The sequence below is a fragment of the Lampris incognitus genome, chromosome 3 (assembly GCF_029633865.1).
Source record: "Lampris incognitus isolate fLamInc1 chromosome 3, fLamInc1.hap2, whole genome shotgun sequence".
In the NCBI taxonomy this organism is placed as follows: domain Eukaryota; kingdom Metazoa; phylum Chordata; class Actinopteri; order Lampriformes; family Lampridae; genus Lampris; species Lampris incognitus.
The window spans coordinates 86,836,182-86,852,792 of record NC_079213.1 but is presented as its reverse complement, the minus strand read 5'-3'; the positions used below and the strand labels follow the sequence as shown (position 1 = coordinate 86,852,792).

Below are 16,611 nucleotides of genomic sequence, written 5' to 3'. Positions count from 1 at the left end.
TACATTTTAATGAAAGTGTCCCTCCTGCCCTGTCTTAATTCATTGTTTACCCCGTCCTGGACATGCACATACCTACCTCCCCAAAAACATGCACACACACACACACACACACACACACACACACACACACACACACACACACACACACACACACACTGTTTCTGACTGTAGCCCAGTGCCCATTAGTCCATAATAGCAGCAGTACTTCTGAGCCAGGACCAGCTGTGAGTTGCCTTTGATCAGCTGTGTTTGGTCTGGAGCACATCACAGAGAGATGGTTACATTCCACTACAGCCACCCCTGACAGACAGATGAGCACATGAATGACCTGCACACAGTCTCAAGAGACTCTCTCTCTCTCACACACACACACACACACACCCACAGTCAGTCCTGAAAGATGAGTATGACAATTAACAACAGACACACTCACACACCTGCATACTGTCCCTCGGCATGCTTTCTCTCTCTCTCTCTCTCTCTCTCTCTCTCTCTCTCTCTCTCTCTCTCTCTCTCTCTCTCTCTCTCTCTCTCTCTCTCTCTCTCTCTCTCTCTCTCTCACACACACACACACACACACGCACATTCTACATGCACTGGCAGTTGTGGTCACTGCAGTGCTGGTTAACAGACTGGTATGCAGTTATCACCACAGCTGTAAAAAGCTCATTATCCCTGAACAGTACGCTGATAACATTGTGTCAAACCGCGGCAGTACCAATCTACAGCTGCAGCAGGGACAACGTCAAGCTGAGTCAAATAAAGTTTTATTCATTTTATTCATTGACTTGATTGGATGAGCATCAAAAAATAAAACAACAACAACAACAACTCAAGGGACATCTTAATCTGAAGAGATTGTCTACAGATATCTAGAAAAGAGTATCTGACAATGTAAGAGTGCGTATTTGGGAATATCCTGTGGACAAGTTAGTGAAGGAATTCGGGCAACAATATGTATATTTGTACGTATTGGCAACACCATGAACCAGTGATAGAAAATCTGGCCAGTAGAACATTTCAAAAATGTAAAACTTGCAGGGAGGGGGACTCTACTATATGTTATTCAAACATCAGGGATTAGTCTATTAAGAATCGTACTACATCAATGAGAGAACAGAGAGAGAGAGAGCGTGAGTGAGTGAGAGAGAGAGAGAGAGAGAGAGAGAGAGAGAGAGAGAGAGAGAGAGAGAGAGAGAGAGAGAGAGAGAGAGAGAGACAGACAGACAGACAGACAGACTGAAAAGGTTTCACATTTCAATAAATGAACAGCTTGAAGTTTGTGCACACAGTTTGTATCATAGGCAGAAAAAGCAAAGTTTTTGACATCTTTCTCCTGGTCAATATGATAATCTCCGTCTCCACACAAACTTTTTACACAATAGAAATGCGACAGTCTGAAACTAATTTGAGAATACATTGCTGCATTCTGCAATAATAACTGCAGGGGAAATAGCAGTACTTTACAAAAATACTTCTATTGTAGCTAATTGGTTGCAATATGGGACAGAAGAAGGTGTTGTTGATTTTAGATTACCGTGTCAATGGTGGTTCCTCCGGTATTTGTGTGTAGGGACGCGTGCACCAAAGAGAGAGAGAGAGAGAGAGAGAGAGAGAGAGAGAGAGAGAGAGAGAGAGAGAGAGAGAGAGAGAGAGAGAGAGAGAGAGAGAGAGAGAGAGAGAGAGAGAGATAGAGAGAGGTACCCCACACTCCATCAGGATGTTGTATTGTTCGGGTTGTGTAGAGGATATCCTTGGGAAACGCGGTGTTGTTGGGATGTGGTTAACCAAAGCAGATGCTGAAAAGTGGTCAACTATCCTCACTGATCAATTAAACAAACTCTGGTGTAAATTCTGAAAAAAAATGCTCCATGAAATGTGGGCCATGGCAACAAGGAAACAATTAAAAAAAATTTTTTTTAGAAACAATTTTTTAAAATGTTTGAATAGGTTTTCGTTTTTTTGTTTGTTTTGGGGGGGGGAGTTTCCCCCTTTTTCTCCCTAATTGTACTTGGCCAATTACCCCACTCTTCCAAGCCATCCCGGTCGCTGCTCCACCCCCTCTGCTGCAGACTACCGCATGCCTCCTCCGATACATGGGGAGTCGCCAGCTGCTTCTTTTCACCTGGTAGTGAGGAGTTTCACCAGGGGGACGTAGCAAGTGGCAGGATCATGCTATTCCCTCCAGTCCCCCACCCCCAAACAGTGCAGCGACCATGACACATACCCACATCCGGTTTCCCACTCGCAGACACAGCCAATTGTGTCTGTAGGGATGCCCGACCAAGCCCGAGGTAACACGGGAATTCAAACTGGCGATTTCCATGTTGGTAGGCAATGGAATAGACCGCTATGCTACCCGGACACTCCATTTGAATAGTTTTTAAGCCCAGGTGCCACAACGTTGTTTGCTATCAGCAAAGAAAATCTGCTCAAGCATAGCAGAATTTCTCAGAAAATGTGATACTTTTTACAACAAATTTTTATTATTGCAGGTCTGTCTTAAACTGATAACCCCTGAAGTCAGTGAGCATGCAAGTACGTCTGAGGATCTCTCCCCTGCTGTCATAAACCTTCACACATCATGATCAGGGCTGCAGTCAAGCTGTTACACATCTGAATCTACACAAGATGCACTGATACACAACATGCACCAATCAGACTGGCACCCAGTGGGCATAGGGAGAGGGGGTCAGCTGGCCAGCCACCCAGACAAGCTAGCGAGAATAATCTGTGTGTTGTGATACACAAAGAATAATGCTGACATGATCGACCGGTAGAGTGATATTGCCACCCATCCCGCTCCTCTACAAGCTCGAGTTATAGCACCAAAGCAAACAGGCAGACTTTGTCTTCAGGAGCTTTCAGCCGACTTCCGCAACATTAGAGTGTATACAAAATACAGAGCTAAAGAGGGAATGGGAGTGGGTGGGGACATTGCTGTTGCGGTTACCAGTAATGCCCAATACAGCAGCGAAGGCCGTGGTAACTCTAAGGCCGGGGGGAAGCAGGACTCCAATGGGTGGCTGTGGCCAGCGGAGGGGGAGCATGGTGCAGGCAGGGGTCTGGAATGCCTGGAATGTTGCTAAGGCAAACAGAAAGCCCCGCACTCCTGTGTTTAATGAAATCAATGCTTCCAGCTTTTCCGGTGCATGGGGCAAATCAGACAAGTAGGCAAGCAGAGATGAAGAGTCTGTGGGAGATTTTTCACACTGCTGGATTTAAACCGCAGAAGAAACCAGAACAGATTGGGATGGAATTGAACTGAACTGAACTGAACTGAACTGGGATTTAAGTCTGTCCAGACAACGTTTGCTCCATTGGCCTGTCACGTGAATATCAAATCTGATGTGTAAACACAACTCAGGCCTGCAGCACAAACATGTTTAACATAAATCTGATGCAAACCCACTTCCTGCATATTTACCTTCATGTGCTGACACATGGTAGGTGCATCAAATAGTGTTTTTGCAAAAATATATTGTATAAGACAGTTATTCAACATTGAGAAATTCAATCTAAAAACGTAAGAATAAAATTGGACCACATTTTCTTGAATGCTGTATCTCTTAGATCTAGGAAGTGTCTTCATGCATGCTCAATAATCCAGGTAAGAAAATTACAGAAGGTTGAATCAGTTCATCTCAACATTTATTGAGAGAAACGTTTCATCACTCATCTAAGTGACCTCTTCAGTCTCAACTGACTGCAGGTATCCCCACCCTTATATTCAATACAGTGGCATAACGGATGAAACCAACAATCAGTTTCATACATGAATAGGCATACATTGCATGAAAGGTCTCTAAATAAAGATCACCATTGATTTTCCCTTTTGTGAACTTTGATCTTTCTTAGAGCTTTAAAATCTGTTTTACCCCGACCCATTCTCTGTCAATATGCCATATTCATTATATATTATATTCACTGGGCTATACAGACCTGTAGAAATGCAGGTGATATGGCTTTATGCAGTGATACATTGTTTCAGCTCTTGTCAGAATAAACTCGTCATTTATCAATATGTCTATAAATGTACAATTTTGACTGAAGCTACATAGAATAAACTCAGTTTAACTACTTCATTTATTCAGTAATAGAGATTCAGTGATAGAGATAGTTTAAGCCATTGCCATAACATTGCTGATGTTTGTGGGCAATATATTGCAGATCTGGTGTTAATTTTCATTCAACATTTGGCGTCATTGGCTTCCCATTCATTTAGATGTAAGATCACGTCACAATCTAAATGACGGACATTGTGCTTTTACAATAGCCGAGAGAAGGTCAAATTAACTTTTTACTTTGACTGAGGGATTGTCAGCACACACACACACACACACACACAGACGCCCCGCCTATCGTGCTTGTAGAACCGTGACCTCATCATCCTCCTCGCGCCTCTCAGATTTGGAGGCTCGCTCGGCGGCTTTCCTCGTCACTCCTCCCCCGACCCAGAGCACCGCGCCACGCCACGCCAATGCGTCCAGATCCAGGCTTCTGTATTCAGCTCTAAAAGGAAGGAGTCGGACACTTATTTCGCTTCTCTAACTATCCCCCACCCCCTTTTTTTTTGCACTTGAAAGATCTCGTCTCATTCCAGAGTCTTTGACGAGATTCATCGATTTTGACCAACTCTTTTTTTGGGAAGTGTCAATTATTATTATTATTATTATTTGGCGTTGAATAGACCAAGGAAGTAGCGGGCTATAGCTGCTTTTACTTTTTTGCACAAACCGAGACCAGTCTTATTTTTCTACCTGTAGTCATATATTTAGTTCTAAATAGCTTCACAATGGCAGGAATAAATTCACTGGATGCTGTGAAGAGAAAGATCCAGAGTTTGCAGCAGCAGGCTGACGATGCGGAGGACCGGGCTCAGGCTCTGCAGAGAGAGCTGGACACTGAACGAGAACTCCGGGAGAAAGTGAGACAACCAGCCCTACATATCTATACATGCATATACATTTGTCTGTACTCTTTCTCCAAGTGTCTGCCGCTCTTGTTCGCTCACATCTGTGGTAGCTCCGTAGTTGCCGTAACTTCAGCGGCATTTCTCCCTTCCAATCTCAAGTTATTCGCATTCATTGATTCCGCTCGCCACAATGCAAGGCGTTGGTCTCTTCTGGAAAAAAAACTTGGGATTCCTGAAGGACTTGGCGCATGCTCAGTTCAGTTCCGCTGACTTTGGGCTACTGTCTGCTTTCAAAAATGAACAATGAGGTCAACTTTGGTATGAAGTAGTCCACAGTGCTTTTAATGGGTCGTTCTAACCTACCCGCAGTGCTGTATAAAATAGACTTTATCTGCTGGCACACTAACTAGATGTGGTCAGAATAATCTATTGAAATATGAGTACATTTAAATTAAACATAGCCTAGCGGTGTAGGATTACGCATAAGCCCTCCCTATTGAGTTTTCAAAGTACTGTTTGGTGAACTCTTACTTGGTCATCTCTATTTTATTAGCATGTCTGTTCATACCTTCACAATACAATGTATTGAGTTTTGATAGATCAGAGTGAATACATTTTTCAGTCTTCATTTTGTCAGGGTAGCAGTGTTGACTGGTTTGACTCTTGTTTAGGCACCGTTAAGTACAAAAGAGTGTATCGAAGGTTGTGTCGACAGCGGGTTGAGATGACGGAAGGGTTATCACGGATGTTTACCCACCTTTAACTACCGAATCAGTTTACACACAACATCCATTGCACATTGTCCATCTTGGGAGAGAGATCCCTCCTCTGTTGCTCTCTCTGAGGTTTCTTCCTCTTATTTCCTCCCTGTTAAAGGTTTTTTTTTTAGGGAGTTGTTCCTTATCCGATGTGAGGGTCTAACGACAGGATGCTGTATTGCTGTAAAGCCTCGAGGCAAAAATTGTAATTTGTGATATTGGGCTATACAAATACAGTTGAATTGACTCGATCCTTTTCAAACCAATGTAAACTGCTTCTACATCCACATACCAAACATTATCGCATTAGAGAAATGAAGGGGCAAATTGTGCGGGAAGCATTGTTTTCATTATGGCAGAATAGAGTTTTGGTTTCACGTTGTGGCGATCATTAGCTTGAGCCCATAGCATCATATCAATCTGTACACCATACTCATCTCCACACCAGTGGGGCCTATGTGGAGCTGAGGCTCCCACCCTGAATGGGAGGATTTTTCACGGATGACCACTGTTCTCAAGTACATGTCTGAATAGCATTGCGTGTTCATTCTGTGGTCTGTGTAATCCACTCACATGCCTGGAGATAGCTGAATGGTTCACCCCCCCCCCCCCCCGCCGCCTTCGCACGCGCACGCGCACACACATGTGCACACACACGCACTCACACACACACACATGCGCACACACACACACACACACCTCCCTCCCTCTGAAATGATCAGATGTTGGGTGAATTCCTGGTAGCCAGCGTTTGAATCTTTCCATTACTTTCTGGCCTGTGTTTCCCTTATTCCTTTCCCATTCTGAATTGTGTAAATAAAAATTCCGACTTTGAGAGGAATTCCCTCAATTTTGAAAAAAAATCTGTTTAAACTGTATCGTTTTTTTTTGTTTTTTTTTTGGTAAGCATGCAGCATAGGTGACTTTCCAAGAGAGATATCTTGTATGTACGTCAGAGGGGTTTTTGTTCCTATTCCAGTTTTCTTTTGGCTCACATCCCCTTATTCATTTCTAATGAGGGCTATTTTTCTGCTCTGTGGTAATTCTAATCTCAGATAAGCGCATATGGAAACCATTAATAGAGATGTGAACTGATGGTGTAAAAAGTCTGATGCGTAGGTGTGGCACCTTGGTTGAATGGAAGTCTTGAATAGAAGAATAGAGGTCAACGTATTCTAAAACGGTCTGTTGCATTTGAATGCCTAAGAACAGCAGTAAATCAAGGTGAGGTAGGAGTTAAGTCGGTGGGAGAGGTTTTTAAGTTCATGCCAGTCATACTGCACATACCATTTCAAGGTGGCACTTCGTTATCTGTGCACATGAGGAGAGCGGGCAGATTCCCCTTGCATATGGTAATGAATAAGTTAGATGCGTCCTCGGGCTGATTGGATACTGATGGTGATGACACAGGGTTTGTGAGCTTATGAGGTCCATGAATGATGTCACATACACATAGCATGCAAGGAAAACACACACACACACATACATACAGGTTACAAATGCATAGACATGCACTCATTTTAATTCATTTTCCGCATCCACATTTTTAGAATTAAAGTTTTACTCCAAAAGGAGACATCCATCGTCTTTTAGAAATTTGACATCTGTTCTTATTAGACGGCCGTTAGTGTAAAATGAAGCCAAGCCTTGGAACTGTTTCAAAGTAAAATGGAGATCCTACTTGGCTGACAAAGTAATGACTCCTTAACAGGCCAGAACTTTAAAGGCGTCTTCATCAGAAGAGACCAACTTCCATCATTAAATACAACTCCTAGATTTCCGTTTCTTGAACCTGAAAAACTAAGGACACTCAGATGGCACACAGCTGAGGCCCTTTTATCTAAAAGACAAATTGAGAGTGCATTCGTGTGGCCAGCTACCTAAAGGATTGTGCAGCCCCATATGTGAGTAATTGGGGCAACCCAGAGGGATTTTGTGGCACAACAATGTCTTTCACAGGGACGAGAGGGAAGATGAAAAACAGGAACCTCTCTGAGCCTGTAAAGGTAATGAGTCATCTTCTGAATTACGATTAGGGAACTGAAAAACATTTGGGCACATCTCACGCTGAAAATTAAAAGTAATTGCTTTGTTTTATTTGTAGCACGGCTCTTGATGCCTCCTGAGACATTACTCAACCATTCAGTAATGCTTTAGGCTTTGTCATATTGCAAATGCATGACATAACCTTGAAATACGCGTTTACTTAGATGTGTCTCGCTTATGTCCTTCCTTTACGCTAACCCCATCAGCTTCTTCCACAGAAAATGCTTGTTGGGTGTTGAGGGTTAAGCAGATTAAAAGAGGCTACTCATTTATATTTCATCCATGACCATGAGACTTGTCCCTGAGAAGCTTCAGACTAAACAGGTCTCCACTTAAAAACATTATTTCAGCAAGTCTCTCCTCTGCCTCAAAGCCTTGACCTCGGTTGTACCTAAAACTACAGATCCAGAGAATAGTAATATCTCAGCATCAGAAGAAACTAGTTAAAAAATGATTTTATTGCTAAAACAAATCCATCCAGCATCGTTCCCTATACTGTGAAATTTTGTTCATTATGATACTTGGTAAATTAATTATTCTATTTAAAAATTCAAATTTGAACTGTGATCATGGTTAACAGAAGTTGGAGGGTATCATTACTGTTTTTTTTTAATGGATACATCTCTACACTATCTAAAAGTGAACTATTTTACATTTACTGACACTCAAAATCCCTTAACATATAGCAGGATTTGAAGAGAAAGAGGAGATAATGGAAGCTGAAGTTGTTGGATGGAGAAGGTTGAAACAGGACGGAAGCTAAAATGTTAGGATCAAACTCGCTACGAGCGATCTGCTTTAGGAAGCTAGGCAGTCCTGTCCACCCCTCCCAGGATGCTATTTGCAGGCCCTTGTGCAGCACTTCCTGCGCTTCTACACCAATACTTCCTGTCCCTGTGCACCGGCCCAGATGAACAGGAAGATAAGTGTGTGTCTGCATGCATTTGTGATGTAGGTTAGACCATGTTGTGTTGCAGCTGAACCCAGTTGTATTGATCCATACAGATGTGGGTCAGGCAGGCTTTTATTCTGGTCATAATTGTGATAAACCGTGCATGAAGATGTTGTCTCCATTTAATATTACTATGCTTGTGCCAGCCTAGGTTTGGACAGCTCTATGCCAGCTCTGGCAAGTTTGCAGTTTGGCTGAAATTGTCTATCTTGCTGCAGGGGAAGTTCAATCCTGATTTCAAACTGTCTCTGTATTTGCGATAACTGGCTGTGGACAGCCAATTTTTCTGTAGTTACCATAATTTCCGTGTTATGCAGTTTGTCAGAGATACATACCAAGGCTTATCTGGTTCATACATAACATGTCCTCCCCCCTTTTACGCCATTTTTCTTAGCGATAATGCAGGAAATTGTTTACAAATAATGCTTATCTTGAGTTTTTTTTTTTTTTTTTTTTTTTTTGCGGGGCCGAGGAATTCAAATTGAACCAACACTTGTGCCTGTTTACGGCTTTTTGTGGTCAGTGGGCCTGAAGGTTTCACACTGGGACTCAAGCAGACTCCAGCAGATTCTATGGAAAAAATGACTTCCTGGTTTCCCTGTTTTCTTAGCCTGGACTTTCTCCCTGGGAATAGCTCAACTTTCCAAATATAACTGCCACATGTTGATAGATTTTTGGCAGTCGTCAGCTTTCTGCTGAACACTCCCATGTTAGTGGCTTGTGGCCTCAGTTGATTTAGCATGCCAAGGTTGTGGGTTCTAATCCAAGCAAGGAGTATAATATATATGTTCAGTCTGTGCTAGCTAAAGTCCGGACAGAAGCTAAATTTGCAATGTCTTATATTTAGTGGCATGTAGAGCAGCGGAAAAATTGTAATTTGGTTGCACATGCAGTAAAGTGATTTAAGCACATTGTGGCATTTCAAATGACCCATTTCAGATGCAAAACACTGAGCCTGTCTTTACTGTGAAATTTCCAGTGACACAAAGAAACGTATCAATAATATTTTAGCATATTCTGCATAAAGCCAAAGCAGTCCTTATCTGGTAGGTCAGAGGAGGTGCTGTGGAACGGCAATGGGGTAGGTCAATCTGAAATATAGAGCTGTAAACACTTAATGATGGGACATGGATTTGACCTTCATGTAGTTGAATTGCCTGACCTCTGCTTGCTGAGAGGCCACAGGTTTAAATGCTGCAGCATTATCCCCCAAAAATGGTTTCGATTTCTGAGCCCTCCAACAGGAATCTGAAAACTGGTCAGGATTTATATCCTAATTCTAAAGGATACCAAAAATTATTTTAGCACTGATTCAGAACTGCAGTAAATTCCTGATTGGACTGTTAAGGATTTCCCTGCTGGATTCCTAGAGCTTTTTGACAAGAATTGAATGTCAGCCTCCAGCCAAAACTAACCACTTCAGTATCATCCGGTGCATGATGCCAATCTGAAACCTAGACTCAAGCTGCAGTCTCTAGAACCTTGTGGAAGGCAAAGCACCCCAGACACTGTAATAATGATAATAATAGTAAGATGTCCTCCTTAATGGCATTATTCTCTCCCGAGTTCTGGTCTACACAATGAGAACTCTTGGATGCATTTTAAGGCCATCTTATGAATCTCATTTACATATCTCCTCATCACAGGTTGGCTTTTATATATATAAAAAAGCCAATCTGTGTGTGTGTGTGTGTGTGTGTGTGTGTGTGTGTGTGTGTGTGTATTATTATAATTATATATAAGTCTTTGCATGGCAAGTTTTCATGGTGAAAGACACACACACACACACACACACACACACACACACACACACACACACACACACACACACACACACACACTAGATGTCCAAAATAACATCCACTTAATCTCAACAACCTCATGCACCTCATAAGCCCACTGCCCTGGAATGAACCACTAATTAGATTCCTGTCTTCCATCCTGCTACTTAAAATTTGTCTTTTGTGTCAGCAATGAGTGCAAACACACAACAGAATGAAGAATATAACATTTTACCCAAAGAGCTTCCTCTATTTTCCAACCGAGAATTGGTATGTTTGCAGTAAAGGTATGTTGCTTGACCAGGTCTTTTTTTTTCATGTATCCCTCATGAAAATGCAATGTGGAGCACTTTACATGGCAGATGTTGGAAATAAAGATAATTACGTGTGTGTGTGTGTGTGTGTGTGTGTGTGTGTGTGTGTGTGTGTGTGTGTGTGTGTGTGTGTGTGCGCGCACGGACATGCATGCATGTAGTAGGTGAATACGAACCCATGTTAAGTTTAATGCCAGATGTATGCGTGTCTGAAAGAGTGTGCATATGTGATCTGCATGTGAAGTGACATGATCGAGAGTTATTAAATGGCCAAGTCAGATTTTATTCGTAACATTATAATTTTACATTGATAGCAGGTGACAGTAAATGTATGGCTATGCGAGCTATAGCATACGCTGTACAGAGGTCACCCTGCAAAGGCAGCTGGACATTTCATAAAGAGGGCTTTCAGCAAGAGAAGGAGAGAGAGAGACACCGTACAGGAGAGCATACCAAGTATGTGGATAAAGAGAGAGAGAGAGAGAGAGAGAGAGAGTAGAGAGAGAGAGAGAGAGAGAGAGAGAGAGAGAGAGATGAGAGAGAGAGAGAGAGAGAGATGAGAGAGAGAGAGAGAGAGAGAGAGAGAGAGAGAGAGAGAGAGAGAGAGAGAGAGAGAGAGAGAGTGGAAAGAGGGAAATGGTCCAGATGTTATTCAATATCAAGCAATGGGAGTGTGTCTCTTCTTCAGGCTAACTGCTGTGAGCCGTGATCCGTTGGGATTCTTCGAGCTACTAGTGTCAGTCAGCAATTGCCAAAGAAGAGAGCTGAGAAAGACCTCATATTCAACTATCTCCTACCTACAGAAACGTATGATTAAACCCACGGAGATAACTCTGGCTAAACAGCTGTTCCTTTGCTTAACTTCAGTTGTTTATTACTTATGGAGATATTTCTCATTGCTTAAATCTCACAGAGCTGCTGAAAAGTTGAATTTTATGCTAGGTTGGTGTTAACTAGGGAACAGCCCGCTTGATTTGTGTCATCCTATTTCCCTCAGCTGCTGACTGGATCAATGTGTATTTCTGTATGAGGAAGAACCAACAGAGCAGATCCTTGTGCTGTGGTATCTAGCCTTTCTCTGATTCCTGGTCCCCACAGATGTTTTCAATTAGGTGTGTGTGTGTGTGTGTCCTGCTAACATCTTCCTGATACACCACCAGCAACATTCCCCGGAGTAGGTTTTACCTTATAAGGCGTGCGTCCCCGGCAGCCAAGGATTGCGGAGTGAGTGTGTAAGGAATGGGCGTGGGCAGAGAGAGAGCCCTGAAGAAAGACAAAATGAGGGGAGGAGATGAGTGGATGCTGATCTCCTGTCACTTTTAGTGCCTTCTTTTGTCGTTTTTTTTTCCCTATCAAACAGAAACTTATCTTTTGAAATTTTCTAGTTGACATGCCGATAGCTTTTTTTTTTTCATTTATGCTCGTTTCAATCTGACCGCTTTCACATCCATCCATCTGACATGTCTGTGCGTCACAGGGAGAAGACTTCTCCAATGACACGGCTCACTGAACTGGAGGCGTGACGGGACATATGGACAAACTAGTTCCTTAATACACTATATACTGGGTCTGAGAGGACACACACACACACACACACACACACACACACACACACACACACACTAGTTGTGGAAACCTGATGATAGAGACAGATAGTTTGTGTACTCTATGTATGTATATATATATATATATGCTGTTCTTTCATTCTTTTAGCTATTAGACTGTTGGTTGGCTGGACCCTGTGTGTCTTAACAACCAACCTTTTACTGGCCAGAAGACTAGTCTGTTGCTAGCTGGCAGTTATACCGTGTGTGTGTGTGTGTGTGTGTGTGTGTGTGTGTGTGTGTGTGTGTGTGTGTGTGTGTGTTGTGTGTGCGCGCGTGTGTGTGTCAGGGCAGGGCAAAGGAGTGTGATTTTAGTATGTATGTGCGTCTGTATGTCTGGAACTGTTTTACAACGTCCGACGTGCCTGTCTAGCTGACCTGTTCTTCATGAATAGGATGTTTGTGTGTGTGTGTGTGTGTGTGTGTGTGTGTGTGTGTGTGTGTGTGTGTGTGTGTGTGTGAGAGAGAGAGATTCTCCTCAGCCCATTGCTACACTCAGGAAATAACACTCTCTGTTTTTTCAGGCTTCGGTTGTATTCTGTGCTTTTCAGTGTTGTAACTTGCCTCTCTGGTGGAGTGTCAGTAGATACAGAACTTTATAAATACTGTTTCCATTCATTCATTTGGCGTTTTTTTTTTTTATAACGTCTTTCAATGGTTTTACCGCCCCCCTGTCTGAAGCTCAGGCAACCCTTGTTCAACAGACATTTGGTCTCTATGGTCAACTGCCTTGCCTGGCAGCACTAGGACAGAACCTGGGAAAAGGGAGGTTGACAAGACGGAAGAGGCAGATGAATTATGAAAGAAGGAACAGATGAACTCATTGCAAGCCTGACAGTTTCACCAGTCAGCAACATAGATGTCAATCAAGACCAATAAAAACTTAAATAGGTTGATATATAATGAAACAAAGAGACTTTTACCAGCTGTTAGCGAGCAGCCCTGTCTCTGGTGAGCCAGTCAGTCTGTGATACGGTGAGGTGGGACTCTGCATAAACAGACCCTATTAGCATCACTCCTGTCTTCTGCTACCTCTTTTCTTTCACTTTCTAGCACTCCCTTTATCTCCTCATGGCCCTTACCTTTCTTCCCTTCTGTCTCTCAAAGTGGCTTTATCTGGGCTGGATCAGCAGCCAAGTGCCACGCTTACCTGCAAACTGAAATGACTGACACGTTGTCTGTTGATCTGGCTGACTTCATAGACTGAATGAATAGAAAATGACTCACTGACCTACTAAGTGGTGAGCCAAGCTTGAAACTGCCTCAGTAATAGCATTCAGCCCTAGGATTAGGCTATGTGAAGAACAAGTTCAGTTTTTCTTAGCAATCCCCAGATACTGGTGCACAGAAGTAGGGATGAGGTTAGTCGGAGCTCCTGGGACAGGTGGATAACTCAGGATATTACAAACATGTTAAAATCAATTACCATAATGCCCTTGGCTTTAAGAGAAAAGGTTTTCGGTTTAAAAACTTGCAGTCACCCCACTTAATTTGTCATCGGCTAAATTCTTTGATAGATAATAGCACACATTAGAATAAGACGTAAGTCAAATGGTACAACTGTAATTTTTAACATCTGCAGCTTTGGGCCCAGTTTTTTATTGTGAGTGAGATGAGTCAGAGGTCAGGACCAGTTCTCTGTTTGAATTCAGCTCTCCAGGTGGTGGTTTCAGGATACCCCCCCCCCCTGCCCGCCCCCGACCAACAGAAAGGAAATGCCTGTTGGCCTCTCTGTTTGCTCTCCTGTTCTCCCTCTCTCCTCCTCTTCATCTCCTCTGTCCCTGTCTGGAATTGTTTACCAAGGATAGATGAAAAAGCCTCCATTTGTCTTCCCACTTGGCTTGGTTCTGCCTGCTCCATAACCGGAAATTATCTGCTGTTCATTCATCTCTTAAAGCCATCATTCCATCTGATATTAAAAAGGTCAACATTTCCAGCCAGGTCAAGCTCAGTGTTTAAGAGAGAGAGAGAGAGAGAGTTATTCCATGGCTGGTCTCCTCTGTGGGTTTCTGAAACCTGAGTCCCTCCAGAGATCTGAACACACATTACTCTGTATCACTTTCCAATAGCACAGATGGAGGTCTCTCTAATTGATTCATTTTCATCCCCCCTTCAATTTCAATCAGACCACATTATTCTGAAGTCAGTGTTAAGATTCATGGAGGGTTTGCATTAGATTACTGACTATTGTGTGTCGACACCAAAGTAGCTCTTTTAATTGTAATCTTTCCATTGTGGTTATGTTGAGAGGATGATACCCCATATAATATAGATAAAGTGTCTCAAAATAAAGTCTTCCATTACCAAAGGCCATCTTCTTAAAAGGGTATTTACCCGGAGTTTATTCATATCCCTAAAATGAGTTGATTTGAAATATAGACAATCTAGTCATATTTATCGGTTTTAGAAATAATCTATTCATGTTTCCAGCAAATAAAGATGGAAAGTGTTGAGTTTTGTTAAAATTAAGTGTTACATATTTCTGGCAGTAGATGTATGGCTTTTGGAGAAAAAAATAAAATCCCCAATGTCCAGGTATTTTCATCTCGGCTGTGTAAGAAACGGGGACGCGGTGCAGCAGCTTGATTAAACAGGGCCTGTGTGTGTTCAGCTTGCTGGTGTCGGCAGCCATCCAGAAAACAGCGACTGTTGCGAAATGACACAACCCTGTCACAGCAGATCGTGATTACCAGTTAAACTTTGATCCCTCTGTTGTTTTCTCCCTCCACTCCCTTGTTTCTTGTTTTCCCCCCTTCCTGTTGTCCCTCTCTTAACCTGATCTCTGCAAAAATACCAAACTAACAAGCTCTCCTCTTGTCGCACTTTTCAAGATGGCATAGCACGCCATGAAACAATAAGTAAAAAAAAAAAAGAAAAGTGGCTGTCCTCATTCCTGGCCAGCTGTCCCCATTTCTGTGCCTATTTTGGTCTCGTTGTCCATGTTTCCTTCCCTCCTTCATCCTCACTTTGTGGCTTTCACTCTTCTTCCTGTGTGTGAGAGGGGGTGGGGGCAACTTGTAAGAGTGAAGGTTAAATGAATGACTATATCCATCTCTCTCTCTCTCTCTCTCGCTCTCTCTCTCTCTCTCTCTCTCTCTCTCTCTCTCTCTCTCTCTCTCTCTCTCTCTCTCTCTGTGTCATGCTCAGGCGGAGGGCGATGTGGCTGCTCTGAACCGCAGGATCCAGCTGGTGGAGGAGGAATTGGACCGGGCCCAGGAGAGACTGGCTACTGCGCTACAGAAACTAGAGGAGGCTGAGAAGGCCGCAGATGAGAGCGAGAGGTCGGTCAAGTTCATGCTAGGCCAGTATTGGACAGTAGTGGGGGAGGGAGGGGTGGACAGGAATTGACTTCAGTTTTTCAGACAGCTGTCTTCAATTGGCTTGGATGACGGTGTGTGTGTGTGTGTGTATGCAGGTTCTCATTTGCTTGGGTGTCTACAGATGCAAGTGAAGTGTCTGCACTCGTGCGGTGTATGTTTGTGCTTGTCTGTGTTGCTAATTAATTGTGATACCTTCCATATAGTATTGTGTGTCTCTTGCCAGTGAGAGGTTATATGACCCCCCCCCTCCCCCACTTCTAAACAACATAATAAGAAAGCCCATCTCTGTGCCTTTACATCTGTTCATCTGTTACCTCTCTGGATCTTCTGCCCGAAATAGAGGGATGAAGGTGATTGAGAACCGGGCGATGAAGGATGAGGAGAAGATGGAGATCCAGGAGTTACAGCTGAAGGAGGCCAAAGACATTGCTGAGGAGGCCGACCGCAAATACGAGGAGGTGAGAAAGGGAGGCATGGCCAGTAGTGACTTGGGAAGAAGCTCCCCATACTTGGTAAAAGCCAAAGTCAGCTCAGACTTTGTAGAGAAAATGCAGGAGTAAAGACCTGTTCACACTTGCATTTGATATGACTTGTATTCAGATTATCACAATGCAGTTGATCTACATTTCTTTAACACCTGGAATCAAACATTCATCACCGGTAGCCTGATAGAAATCTGACTACCTTCCCCCAACACTTTCCAGTGGGTTAATAAGATTTCTCTTCTCGAGTGTAGCCTACTTTTAAACCCATCTGGGAGGAGTTGATAGATGATGTACATGGCTTGGAGAAACATTTAATCAACTTGCAGCCATAACACCTTTAAACAACTGGATTATAGTCATCTCCACTGTGTCTCTGATGCATTTACAACTTGATTTTTTTAGAAAGCTAAGCACCGCCAGATTGCTATGTGATCAC

General features: G+C 43.0%; 1 protein-coding gene across 2 annotated transcripts in view; it reads left to right on the top strand.

Moving 5' to 3' along the window:
• The window catches only part of tpm4a (tropomyosin 4a), a 27,833-nt gene that overhangs the window by 4,267 nt on the left and 6,955 nt on the right, over nucleotides 1–16,611 (top strand). Inside the window, exons 1-3 of one of the 2 annotated variants that reach the window (XM_056276209.1) lie at nucleotides 4,428–4,927; nucleotides 15,518–15,651; nucleotides 16,031–16,148. In XM_056276209.1, the coding sequence (XP_056132184.1) occupies nucleotides 4,796–4,927; nucleotides 15,518–15,651; nucleotides 16,031–16,148 (384 nt within the window). In that variant the 5' untranslated portion in view covers nucleotides 4,428–4,795. Of the gene's footprint in view, nucleotides 1–4,427; nucleotides 4,928–15,517; nucleotides 15,652–16,030; nucleotides 16,149–16,611 lie in introns of those variants that run through there. The other variant, XM_056276208.1, reaches the window with a different exon arrangement.